The 14,406-nt window shown below is 35.2% G+C and overlaps 1 protein-coding gene and 1 non-coding gene across 3 annotated transcripts in view; one reads left to right on the top strand and one right to left on the bottom strand.

Annotated features, from left to right (window-relative positions):
• The window catches only part of SMURF2 (SMAD specific E3 ubiquitin protein ligase 2), a 117,246-nt gene that overhangs the window by 78,134 nt on the left and 24,706 nt on the right, over positions 1-14,406 (top strand). For both annotated transcript variants that reach the window (XM_067022227.1, XM_059046909.2), the window contains exons 5-9: positions 2,411-2,476; positions 3,988-4,072; positions 6,815-6,898; positions 9,036-9,238; positions 11,751-11,835. In XM_067022227.1, the coding sequence (XP_066878328.1) occupies positions 2,411-2,476; positions 3,988-4,072; positions 6,815-6,898; positions 9,036-9,238; positions 11,751-11,835 (523 nt within the window). The remainder of the gene's footprint in view (positions 1-2,410; positions 2,477-3,987; positions 4,073-6,814; positions 6,899-9,035; positions 9,239-11,750; positions 11,836-14,406) is intronic.
• On the bottom strand, positions 12,872-12,943 carry TRNAE-UUC (transfer RNA glutamic acid (anticodon UUC)). Its single transcript has one exon. It is a non-coding gene; the product is annotated as a tRNA-Glu (tRNA).

Genomic DNA, 14,406 nt, shown 5'->3' with positions numbered 1-14,406 from the left:
CTCTCACTGCCTCGGGCCCGGGTTCATCCTGGTCAGGGAACTAAGATTCCACCTCTAGTTTAGGTGGATTTGTGAGATAAAGGGAGTTTTATTTAGGTCATTGGAGTGTTTATTGTAACAGTTAAAGGGGAATTATTAGTGAATAAAAATGACATATAAAACTGTTCTGAAAAATTAAAAGTTATAAAGGTAAGACATTATTTTGAGTGTAAGACAGCTGTATTAACTGCTTAACTGTAGCTTAATTTTTCACCAAACTGGTCATTTACAAAATTAGACCAAGATCAAGACATTAGAAGCAATTTCTATATTGGGTTGACAAGTTGACTTGTTAGTATATGTGTAATTCATGTAACCAGATGACAGAGCATCTTTTGGGGGTATTTCCATTGAGACATAGATGGAAATATCTTTTTCAGCAGAAAATTTTTTTCTTTTTCTACAGAATTCTTTTTTATATAATATAAAAAATATTGCTAGCTGTTGTCATGGGATTGTAGTCCAGATGCCTATTCTAAGCAAAAATTCACATAGATTCCAGCTAAGGAAATTAATAAATAAAAATAGTTTGAATTTAGCTTTGAATGTTAGATATGTAATATTGAGATGACCCCTTTTAATGTAGTATGATTACCACAACCCAGTTATAAAAATATTACTGTTAAAAATTAAAAAGGAGAAAATTGAGCTAGAAGTTCTGAGGGGAATTTAAAGACACCTGAGAATTTCTTATATTTCTGGGTTGACAGGGTGACCAACAGGAGGTAGAAGATGTTGGGATTGGAAAAGTTCTAGCATATAAAAAACGAACCATTTTGGGGACTTGCCCAGTGGTCTAGTGGTTAAGACTGTGTCTTCCAATGCAGGGAGCATGGGTTTGATCCCTGGTCAGGGACCTAAGATCCCACATGCTGTACAGTGCAGCCAAAAAAACCCAAAAAACAAAACAAACAAAATGAACCATGTTATTCTAACCCAATGCAGCAGGCAAACTGAAGACTTATAGGTCACATGTATGACCTTATTTCTGGTTCAGTTTAGCCAACATTTATTGAACCTTTAAAGTGTCAGGTACTGTTAGCAAGCCCAGTGACAGGTGAAAAAGGCATGAATCCTGTCCTCTGAGAAGCCAGGGCAGAGGCCTTCTGGCACGGGGAGCAGGACACGTTACAAGGGCTGAACAGAAGAGGCATCGCTCTGCACAGGTCCTCTGCACAGCTCTCTTATTAGTGTCCATTTATTTCGTAATGGGAAAAATAAGCCAGGTGGGGCACAGATTTTCTTTCTGCTGCTTGTGAATGTTTCATTGCAGTAATTTATTTGACCTTTTTGATGTGTAGTAATATTTAATTTATTAAGCACCTGATGTAGTTCCATTCTATCAGGTTGGAGTGGAGAATATAAAAACGTAAGATACGGTCTCCTCCTTTTATCAATTCGTGATTTACTTAAGTAGACAGATGGCATACAGCTATAAAGAGAATTCAGTTATAAGTGCTGTAATCAAAGTAAAACCAACATGCAATGGGTGACATTGTTCCTTACTGTAACTACCCAGGCCAGTGTTATATCTGTTTTATAGATGAGGCATGAGAGAAGTGAGCTGCTTCTAAATGAGTTAGTACCAGAACTCAAACCCTTATGTTAGTTTATACTTGGCTTCTTATTAATACTTACTTTGTGTGTGGGAGTTATGTGAAGTGGTTAGATAAAAAATAACAATGACGGGCTTCCCTGGTGGCACAGTGGTTGAGAGTCCGCCTGCCGATGCAGGGGGCACGGGTTCGTGCCCCGGTCCGGGAGGATCCCACATGCCTCAGAGTGGCTGGGCCCGTGAGCCATGGCCGCTGAGCCTGCGCGTCCGGAACCTGTGCTCCGCAACGGGAGAGGCCACAACAGTGAGAGGCCCGTGTACTGCAAAAAATAAAAAATAAAATAAACAAACAAACAATGACAACAACTAACATTTATTGGACACTTATGTGCCAGGTACTGTGCTAAGAGTTTTACATAACCATCTGATTTAATCCTTAATAGGAGGTAAGTACTACAATTATACACGAGAAAATTGAGACTTGGGGATAAATTGCTTAAGAACAAAACTATTAAGTGGCAAGCTAAGACTTAGACTGAAGTGTTCTGAAATCTTTGGAGAGAAAATACTGCATGTTGGCACCAGTGTCATGGTTTTTGAAATCTGAATTTGTCAAAACTTTTGTCGAGACATTTATACTAATATTATGTACACAGTTAGAGAATTTTAAACATTTGTCTCATTAAAACTTGATTAATTCTTTAAATGATTGGTCTGATTTCCAGTGGCTTGTAGAAATTTACTATCACTCTGTAGATATGAGAATCTCTGATACCAACTTATTTTTTGCCTTTTGCTGTTGTTGATTTGAAATAGATCAGAGGTTGGATCTATGCAAACTTGGGCCAAATGACAATGATACAGTTAGAGGACAGATAGTAGGTAAGTGTGGAATTGAAAGTTATGTGAATTTTGGCTTTATTTAAGCTGACCTAAACTCTAAATACCTTTAAAATCAAAGTACAGTAACTGTAGCTTCATTGTATTGGCATGAATTAAATGAGTCATGTAAAATTATTCAAATAGTGGATGCAGAATCTAGGACAACTTATTTTTTAAAAAAGCAAAAAAATACAAATAATGTAAAAAATAGGTTCCTAATGTGAAGAACTATCGATCCTTTAGGAAGGAATTCTTTAAAAGTATACAAATACAGTAGAACACTGAGATGGACTTTATAGATGATACTAAGGTTTTCTGAAAGTAATTCTCAAACTGGTTTTTGAGTAAGAAAAACCAGTTTAATGCTTTGCAGTTTTAAAGTAATCTTTACTAATTGAAAAAAATAGAATGGTAGTATAGCACTGATTGGAGAAAGGGAAAAATTGTTACCTTACTCATAAGGCATTTAGTGGGCTAGTGGGGTTATCTTGAATTGGCCCCTTTATATAAAATTTCCTGAGACTTACCTTAAGAATTGATTGAGATTTGATCAAGATACCTGGAATGGTAGGGCACTGAGGTGGGCTCCTTTGAAGCTTCTTAAAGAAGTAACAGGCAATTGGAATCTTACCATTGCATTATAGAGCAGAATTTAGAATAACATGATTGTATTATATGAACCTATCAGAGAGGTTTTAGTTACAGAAAGGACTTGAAGGACTTAGTTTTACAAGGCAGTGAATTAGGTTCATAGAGAGTTGCCAAAGTAGCATCATAACAAAAGCCCTATTCTGGTTATTGCAGGGAAATATCTACACTACAGCGTTATTCATAATTCCTGTCATTCTTAGATTGAGAAGGAAGTTGAAAACTCAAAAATGTGGATCACACAAATATACCTTTCATGTGTTACACCTCTTTTTAAGTGCACTAGTGGCCTGGCGTTGCCTCATTAGGATGGGAAAAAAGGAGTTAGACTCTCCTCCATGAACACGATAAAGTGTAGAAAACCTTAAAGAGAAAAATCTCATGGACAAAGAAATTGCAGGGGCTTCCCTGGTGGCGCAGAGGTTAAGAATCTGCCTGCCACTGCGGGGGACACGGGTTCGAGCTCTGGTCTGGGGAGATCACACATGCTGTAGAGCAGCTGTGCCCATGCGCCACAGCTACTGAGCCTGCGCTCTAGAGCCCGCGAGCCACAACTACTGAAGGCTGTGCGCCTAGAGCCTGTGCTGCGCAACAAGAGAAGCTGCCGCAGTGAGAAGCCTGCTCACTGCAATGAAGAGTAGCCACTGCTCGCAGCAACTAGAGAAAGCCCGCGTGCACAACGAAGACCCGACATAGCCAAAAAAATAAATTTTAAAAAAATTGCAGAATTTAGTAGAAACCAAAGAGTTCGTTCTTAAGTATTAAAATAAGCTAAGACAGGTGTCTTTCAAAGAGAAATATTTTAAATTGCAGTAATTCTTTCTAGTTCTGTGACTCTTAGTAATGTTTTTGTTGTTTAATAGTAAGTCTTCAGTCCAGAGACCGAATAGGCACAGGAGGACAAGTTGTGGACTGCAGTCGTTTGTTTGATAATGATTTACCAGATGGGTAAGCAAAAATCATTAGATAAAATCCCTAAAATAATGAGAAATAAGTTGGTGTTTAAGTTTAGAAATTTGCTGATCAATTCCACAATCTAGGGTTTCCTTGTACTTAGAAAATTAGTGAGGGATCTTATCACAACAAATTCGTAAAATAAGCCATGAATTAGATATGTTACATTTGTTTTTTAAGAGTTTTGACTAGGAGACAAATCAAATTTCTTGACAAATTTAAATCTCCTGTAAATATTATATATTCAAAAGGAAAACTTTTTTGATTGATTAAATTATTCAAAACAAGGCATGTAGGTGCTCAATCTGAGGCATTGCTCTATTTAGAGGGATGGGATACAGAATTTGTGTAATAGTAATTACAATAACATAGTAACATTTATTGAGCCTGCAAGTGTCAGATAGTGTTATAAGCACTTTATATCATTTATCATTACATATATATCATTACATGATATACATTAGATCATTTAATTCTCATAATGTGATTCTGGAATTAGACCATTTGGGTTCCAATCCTTACTCTTCTGTTTACTAGCTTTATGAGTTCAATCAATTTATTTGACTTTTGTAAGCTTTGGTTTATATTTATTTATCAAAGAGGATAATGATAATAGTATATACACCATCAGTACTTGTGAGGATTAAATGAAATCATTCATGTAAAGCACGTAGCACAATGTCTTGCATAGAGTAAGTGCTTAATAAATAATTAGCTATTATTACTACTGTTGTTACTACTATTATTACCCTCATGTGTTTTACAGACTTACGAAACTGAGACTCAGGTTAAGTGTTTTGCCAAAGGCCACATAGAAATGGCAGAACTGGAACACAGATTTAAGGCTTGATTCCAAAGCTTATGCTTTTTATCATTGCTCTCTGTCTTTGTTTCATACTAGTTCTGACACCTTACCAATTTTATTTTTAATTTTCAAAGTATTTTTAATTAACTTCAATGAGGTATAGTTTACATACAATAAACTGTATCCATTTTAAGTGTATAATTGGTTGAGTTTTAAGTTATTTTTGACATGAAACTTCAAATCCAAGCTATGGTATTTGCTCATTTTGTGTAAGCTATTAAAAATTGCTATAATTTAAGGCTGTTTATAGATCATTTTAGCTTCTTGATATATCTATTAATTTTTATGGATTTGAGGTGGATTATGGTACTTTTGAAGGGGAAGTTTAGGATGAAATAACTAGTCAGTATCGAGAGATTACAACAGTTGTATGGCTTATTCTAAATTTGTTCTACATTATTGTACTATAATTGTAATCACAGGGGAAGAAACCTGTTTAGCATCTTTTTATTTTCTATTGTTTAAGGCCTCCAAACCTCTGCCAGTGGTTTGGTGGAATATTAATATAACTATTGTCACTCGCCTAATTTTTTTGTTATATGAATTAATAGGATATTGAGGAAGAAGTGGCATTATTGCTTTTTAAAAAATTAGTTTGAGAAATAGCCCATGTTGGTGAGGTTGTGGAGAAAAAGGAGTGCTTGTACAGTGTAGGTGGGAATATAATCAGTATAGCCACTGTGGAAAATGGTAGGGAGGTTCTACAGAAGGTTAAAAACGGAATTACCATATGATCCAGCTATCCCACTTCTGGATATGTATCCTAAGAAAATGAAAACACTAATTGAAAGAGGTAAATGCACCCTTGTTCATTGCAGGATTATTTACAATAGATAAGATATGTAAGATAGATAAGATATGGAAGCAGCCTAAGTGTCCATTAATAGATGAATGGATAAAGAAGATGTATTACACACACACATACACACACAGGAATATTGCTCAGCCATAAAAAAAAGAATGAGATCTTGTCATTTGCAACAACATGGATGGATCTAGAGAGTATTATGCTAAATGAAATAAGTCAGACAAAGACAGATACCATATGATTTCACTTATGTGTGGAATCTAAAAAACAAAGCAAACAAACAAAACAGAAGCAGACTCATAGATACAAAGAACAAACTATTGGTTTGCCAGAGGGGAGGGAGAGGAGGGGAAATGGATGAAATAGGTGAAGGGAATTAAGACGTACAAACTTTCAGTCATAAAATAAGTAAGTCATGGGGATGTGATGTACAGCATAGAGAATATAGTCCATATTGTAATAACCTTGTATGGTGACAGATGGTTCCTAGACTTACCTTGGTGATCATTTTGTAGTGTATAGATGTCAAACTACTATGTTGTATACCTGAAACTAATATAATATTGTATGTCAACTAGACTTAAAAAAAATTAATAACTTTTAGTAGAAAATGTGTAAGAGAAAATAAAAATGTGAAGATTTTAAAAATTAGTTTGGGTAGGCTAAATGCTTTGAAAAGCTTTTATATACTTTTCTAGTTAAATTTAATTTTTAAAAATTATGTATAATTTTTATTTTTAGTATGGCCTTCCCCCCCCCCCCACTAAATTCTGGAGAAATCAGTATAATTTAATTGAGCATTGTTGACATCATTGAAAAATTCTCACTTTGGCTGATGGAAAATATTAGTCACACCTCAGTATAAATATTTTAAAAGCTTCAGAATTCTGGAAGACATACTGTACAGTTCTAAAATAAGTTGAAACAATTCCTATATTCTGTGCATTGCCTTTTCAATTTGTCATTCCTGATTCGTAACAGCAAATGTCTTCCTGGCTTGTTCTAAAAACATTCCATGTCTGGCTTCCTATTACTGCTTTATGTCTCAATATTTTTATTTAAGCTGGGAAGAAAGGCGAACTGCCTCTGGAAGAATCCAGTACCTAAACCACATAACAAGAACTACGCAATGGGAACGCCCAACACGGTAAGAACATACAAGTATCTTCCCATGGTCTATGCTGTTTGCCCTCCTGAAGTCCCCTATCTGTTTATCTGTTAGCTTTACCAGATTTCCTTTCTTGGTTTAAACTGCTGTAGATCAGTAGATCTTATAGCAAATGCCATTATTATTTTTAATAAAGATTGCTTAGCAGGTCATCCTGTTATTGTAGCTCCATGGCCTGTGATGGTGTTCAATAAATATATATTAGATGAGTTAAATGAATACATTGAGAAGTCATCTTATTTCTAGGACTCTTAAAAAATGTTTTGAGTCCATTATTGAACGGCTGTAACAAAATATGTATACAGGATCTCCACTTATTCAGTAATGTTGGGGGATGATTATATTGTGTCCAGTAAGGTCTTTGACCAAGATAAGAACCAGATGCTCTGAGACCATGTGGAGGGGCACCTGACTTAGAGTTGGGGGCAAGATGGTAGAACTTGCAAAGGAAAACTCTGAAGGAGGAGAGTCTCGGAACTAAATCCTGAAGAATATGAGGATTTCGCCAGGTAAGGGGAAGGTGATAAAAAGTGTTGAGGGTAGGGGTAACAGCTATCATTCAGTTAACCAAATTGTTATATGCCAGGCACTGTGCTCAGCATTTGGGCTATAACCATGAATAAGACAGAAAGGCCTTCCTGGAGCTTAATGTGTAAAGCTCAGCATTTGGGCTATAACCATGAATAAGACAGAAAGGCCTTCTTGGAGCTTAATGTGTAAAGACATGGGGATGCAAGATAAGTTTTGAAAGCTTCAAGGAAAGCTCTTGAAGTAACTGAAAATGAATAGGATAAGTGGCTGGATTTCCTTTTTTTTTCAGAATAAGAAAATTTATTTGCCACCTCTACTCAGTGTTTGTTTTGCTCCTTCTACTTTTTTTTTTTTTTTTTTCCCCTGAGCAGGACTGGCACCAGACATGACACAGAACATCAAATGCTTCTCATTAGCTATACTTTTATTTATTGGGGATTAATTGCTTAACTCATTGAACCACAAAGTTTTCTCTATTATACTGTGATTCTCAGATGAAAGCTTAGTTTATGTTGCCATTTTAAAAAGTGCTTATTTGAGAGTTGATTTCTACTATTAAACTGCCAAGGATTTTATGGAAGTCAAAGAACCTATTTTTATCATATCTGAGTGTAAATTAAATGTGTACTTGTGTCAGTGCTTTAGTGAAGTCTATTTCCTTCTCATTTAACTGATAAAATTGACTTTAATTTCCACATGTATAAAGTCAGTTGTGTTGTAAATGTTAGTTTAAAAATTAACTCTTGATTATCCTCTTAGTTTGGATGACCTACAAGAGACTGGCAGCTCTTTGAAGAGACAGACTATCTTTCCTTTATTCACTCAATGTTTATTGAACTACTACTCTTAAATATATGCTAAGCACTACTCTAGGTGCAGGGAGTATATATGCTGGGGAACAAACTAGGCAGACTTTCTTCTCTCAATAAATATTCTAGTGGGGGAAGACAGACGGAAACAAGGATGCAAATGAGAAAAATATCAGAAGTAACTGCTATGCTGAGGAAGTAAGGTGAGGTACTGTCAAATGCCTGAGTGACTAGTTTAGATCTGAAGGTCAGGAACGACCTCTTAGCGGCAACATTTAAGCTTAAGCTAAGATTTGAATGACAAAAAGGAGTCTGGCCTAGGGAAAATAGAAGAAAAAAATCACTCTAGGTAGAAGGAAGGGCTACTCTCCAGCACTAAAGGTAGGACGACCATGGCAAGCTTAAGGAGGAGGAAGAATGTCAGTGTGGCAGAGTGGGAGAATGGTGGGACGCAGGTCTGAGGTCGCCTGTGGCTAAGCCAAGTAAGGCTTTGTGAGCTCATACATCTACAAATATACGTGGATTTCATATGAAATGTAATTAAAGTCAATATAAAGTGATTTGAATACGTAATTGATAATCTGCTTATCACCTGGGTTTCTTTGGTGCTTTGAGGCTTTGGGTTTGCTTTTATTGAGAGTTCTTGAGTCATTATATTTGTATTAATCATTCCATTTTCTTACAAGTGATTGTTACTGCTGTACATACATTGTCTTAAAAATTCTGCTTTTGGTATCTGAGTTGAGTAACTTTTTTTCCTTGTTACTTTTCGATAGACCAGCATCTGAATATTCTAGTCCTGGCAGACCTCTTAGCTGTTTTGTTGATGAGAACACTCCAATTAGTGGAACAAATGGTGCAACATCTGGACAGTCTTCAGATCCCAGACTGGCAGAGAGGAGAGTCAGGTCACAACGACATAGAAATTACATGAGCAGGACACATTTACATACTCCTCCAGACCTACCAGAAGGCTATGGTATGACAACTAGCAGAGGAAAGATAAAGTGTGTTTTACTGATTTCAGCTTGCTAAGAAGCCAGAAAATCAACTTTTAAAGAAGTTATTAATCTGGGTTTAGGAATTCTGCATGAAAATCAAAGTAAATGTAAAACTCCCCAACTTTGAAAAGTCTTTGAAGTGGTAGAAGACTAACAACACTTTGACTTTGGGCTAGTCATTTAACCTTAACCTTTTTGCCCAATTACAATGAAATGAGATGAATGATACCTCTCCTTTTCACAAAGGTATTGTGAGAAGCATATGAAACAATGTGAGACTGCTTTGTAAACAGGCACTGTAAAATGTGAGATGGTGTTTTTCTTGATAATGGCAATCTGAAGTCAGACTTGTAATTTTCTAGACGTGCATATTTAGAAATAATTTTAAAAGCATATTTCTGATGGTATTTATATACTGTATTTGTATTGTCTATACTTTTGTGTTATCTGAGTGATTGGGTTATTGTAAATGATTTAGTCACTTCTATGTTTGTGTAAAAGTACTTATAATCTTATATAATTTCCTAAATTTTAGAATTCCATGTGAAAGATGACATGAATCTTCTCATTGTTGAATACAGAACTTCCTAAATTAATTGCAACTTGTGAACTCTTGTAGTATGACCTCAGCTGTTCTCTCCTGTCTTGCTAAAAGCTTAACCAAGTTACTTAACATCCTTGCCCTTTCCACAGCTTCTAGATAAACAGTTCTGGGCTGATGATGACACCTAGTGACCAACATTGGGAATTGCCTGATCTAACTTCTATTTTTAGTCCAGAATGTTTTTTAGACTTACACGAATGCATCATTCTTACTTTATTTTTTAAGTATTTTAACTATTTAATTTTTAAAAACCCCAATTTTTCCATTAATTTAGCTAGGCCACACAGGTTAACTTAAAGCACAGTGGCTAGAGCATGGGTTTGGGAAACAGCTGGGTTCATATCCTGGCTTTGCTATATATTAGTTGTGTGATGCTGGACACATTATTTAACCTGTTTGAGCCTCAGTTTTATCTTCTGTACTATAAAGTGGGGAAAATATTATTACCAACCATGTAGATTTGTTGCAAGAAATAAATGAAATTTCATGAGAAGTTAAAATTTAGCTGTTATTATTAATATCCAGACCTTAGAATCAAGTATCTCCTGGCATTCTTTTTTTTTGCGGTACGCGGGCCTCTCACTGTTGTGGCCTCTCACTGTTGTGGCCTCTCCCGTTGCGGAGCGCAGGTTCAGCGGCCATGGCTCACGGGCCTAGCTGCTCCGTGGTATGTGGGTTCTTATTGGACCGGGGCACAAACCCGTGTCCCCTGTATTGGCAGGCAGACTCTCAACCACTGCGCCACCAGGGAAGCCCTGGCATTCTTTTTAATTGAGATTATAAGGCAAGTGGTTTGGAGTGGGGGTGGTTATACTTCTACAATATTTGTGTGATTTGGATTTAAAAAAAGTTTTTTCGTACAACCAAAACATAGGAGTAAAGTGGGTACCAAGGCTGAAATTATTGCAGCTGTCATCTAGAACCAGTTTTAAACATTTCTACATTTATAATTTTAAAAGTTTAAATTGATTTTTATTACAGGTTTATAAACAAATTTATACTAATAAATATTAGCAATAGTTTTATTGTTTCATATATTGGAATTTTTCATTAGATTTTGTTTAAAAAAAAAAGGCAGTTCTGTTGCTTGAAAACATAAGTAAATAAAGACTACAGACCACCACTGAAGAAACCCTTTCATAGATTCCTTCTCTTTGCCCTGGCCTCCTCACTCTCTCCCCAAGGGCTTTGACTTAATTTTACCTGTGGCTTTTTTTCCCCCAGTAGGCATACGTACTCTTTAGTCTTCCTGCTCCTAACTTGATTATTTTTCCATCATTGCTTCTTTTAGTCTATAGGGTGTCTCTTCTATATTCCATCTTTTTTTTTGCTTCTGTTTGAGTCCAAATGTAGTCTTGAGAATGCACCTCTCTCAAGGAAAGAAAAAACATAAGTTTTGATATAAAATTAGGCATAATTTAAAAAGCATAACCAGCCTGCAAACTCTGAAAGTTTCTGCAAATCCCTGAGAATCTCCCCAGAGTTGGTTAGCCTCTTCCTCTGAGCCCTTCTGTTTCCCTTAGGCTCCACATTTAAGACAAATAAAAGATAATTTCTTCATGTTTGTTTTATTTAATTATTGGTACTGTGACAATCTTGTTTTCTTTTTCCATTGCAACATGTTTAATATTTGAGCCACATTTTAAGTGTAGTTGGCTTTTAAATAGCTGGGCTGTGACCCTCACCACCATTTATAAGACTGTTTCCAGGAGAAAATGTGTTCTGAGTTCAGAACAAGTGATTTGTAAAGCAGTTCTTTTGTAATAAAATAGATTGGTAATTTGGAGAGTTTACCTATTAATATAATATCATCCTAGTGTTTATAGCTGTTTTTGATTTGGACATTCTGAATATGTTTTTATTATTAGTGTTTCTTAATTTTACAGAACAGAGGACAACACAACAAGGTCAGGTGTATTTCTTACACACTCAGACTGGTGTGAGCACATGGCATGACCCAAGAGTGCCTAGGTAAGAGCATGTTTCAACTACCCTGCGTGCCACTGAGTATCCATTTCACCTAGGATTCATTTGATTATTTAATCTTTAACTTCTTAAAATAGATGATGTAAAAGTTTGGCTCTTTCTGATCATATTTTCAGTTTGACATTTAGTAGAAAGTCCTACTTACTTCTCTGCAACCCTACCCCAGTGCCGTACCACCCAACCAGTCTCCAGTTCCTCTCCCCCTCCCCCTTAAAAAAATCGAGGCAAAAATGTGGGTCTTTTAGGAATTTGAAAATTGACCTGGGGAAAACATACATAACCTTACAAAAACATACCCTTTTTTTTTTAAGGGTAGTAAATTGATATTTTTATTTCTGGTTAGGCTTTTTTGAAAAAGGTATGTTTATTTTAACTTTATATAAGTGTATTCAATCTTCAAGTTTCATTTTAATGTAGAAAAGGAATAACCCAATTAACATAAATTAATTTTAAATGCCAAAAGTTGTATGTTTGAATTGCAGGCCTTGTTGAATGCATTTACTAACCAAAATGTCAGCTATCTTTTAACTTTAAGAAGATGGAATGACACAAAATCAATTTAGTAGTTTAACACAGTTTCTGGTACATTTTAGTATCAAATAATACATTTTAAACCATTAGCTATTTTGAATTATTTTCTTCTGAACGGATGGAGAGTGCCAAGTAGTCCAGTTGAAGCTGCAAAAAGAGGTTGAGTTCTAAGTAAAATTCTAAATCAACTTTGTAAGCTATACATACCTTTGTTGGATGAGGATATTTTATATATTAAGTGCAACATTCCTCTCTTCAAAAAAAAAAAAAAAAAGTCCTGTCGAGGGTCAAGAGATCTTTTTCTGCCTAAAGTTTGTACTTAGAGTTCTACTTGTCTAGAATCATGTTTTTGAATTAAAAGCAGATGTGACTAGCTGAGTTTGGATTGCTTTGATACTCTGTTTATTTATAAATAAAGCTATTATTAATGAAAATGTTTTCTTTTTTTTGGGGGGGGGGGGGTCGCACTTTGCGGCTTGTGGGATCTTAGTTCCCTGACCAGGAATTGAACCTGGGCCCCGGCAGTGAAAGCACCGAGTCCTAACCACTGGACCACCAGGGAATTCCCCAAATATTTTACTTTGTGATAGAGCTTAATCAGAATCTTTTGAGGATGGCAGCCAAGGAAATGTTATCATTAATTATTGTATCAAGGTTGCCATTTCTGTGTCTTCATGATATAAGCTGTTGATTTAAAAAAAATAGTGGCGAGGAAATTTTTGTTTTATTAATAAGCTCACTGAAGAAATCTAAGTGCCTAACTTTTAGAAATAAGAGTTTTGATGTGTAAATTATAAAAAGAAGTGTTTTGGGTTCTGTTTATCAGGTTGAAGGTCAGTAACAGACTTTTCTATAACATAATTTAAAATCATTGGAAGGAAATGTTTAGAAGAAAAATGATTTTTTTAAAAAACTGAATGATTTACAACAGTGTGAAAGCTGATCTTGAGCTGCCTTTTGAAAGAGTGGTGTGTAAGCTGGCGTTGGAAGTTGAAACAGAGAGATCTTGGCACCACGTTGGGCAGTGTGTTCTTATTCGTAAGGAAACAATGTTGGCTTTTCATTAATGAATAAGGGGTTTCTATAAAGATTTAAGAATATTTCATATTGAGTATTGAATAATGATTTTATGAAATAATGCTTTGGATTATATTTCTTTCCTTTAGTCTCTATGCTCCAAATTGTTATCTTAAAATATATGTCTTTTGTTTGGGGGGATCCTTTAGTGAATATGTCTTTTGTATGGAGGATCTTTTATCAAAGCAGACTGTAAATATTTAGATTCTATTAAAATATCATCACTATTCAATCAAAGACATTTATAAAATAGTGTCACTCAGACACTTTAAAACTAACTTCATGTAAAGATATCCAGTAAACTTAGATTTATCTGAGAAGTACCATTTTAGATTGTTTTGTATTTCTCTTTAAAATAATGATTAATGCTTTGTTATTCACCATATTGCATACTGACTATGTAGTCTTAAAATACAGATCTGTATTAATTTTTATGGCTGTATAACATACCATTTTCCTTTAATCATTTTCCAGTTCCACATAAAGAGTGTTTCCAGTTTTCTGCTTCTTGTCAATTCTTTAGAACCCTCCCATGTATGACCATAAATTTATAAAATTCTAAATCAAATGATATAAAGTGAAATTCTGCATTACATCAAAAGCATTATTCATTCTTTGATTACGAAGAATGATAATTGTTTTTCATTTCTAAAAGTTCCATTTAAAAAAATCTATCTGTTCATTCTTAGTAATCTCTCAGTGATAGTTTGTAATTGTTCCCTTTTATTATTTGTTTTAAACATTGCATATCATAGCTATTCTTTTTGATCTCTGACAGTACTTGGGGATCTAATTCCGTGGTTTTGTTTCTACTGACTCAGTCATCATGAATTCCTTTCTGAAGTGTTTGGTGATCTTTGATTGTGAGTTTGATTTTAATTGGTTGGAGTTCTGTGGACCTAAAGTGAGAATTTAGGAATTTTTCCTGGAATCACTTCATCTTCCCTT

This window comes from Kogia breviceps, chromosome 19, assembly GCF_026419965.1.
Source record: "Kogia breviceps isolate mKogBre1 chromosome 19, mKogBre1 haplotype 1, whole genome shotgun sequence".
Classification (NCBI taxonomy): Eukaryota; Metazoa; Chordata; class Mammalia; order Artiodactyla; family Physeteridae; genus Kogia; species Kogia breviceps.
This window is presented reverse-complemented; position numbering and strand designations above follow the sequence as displayed.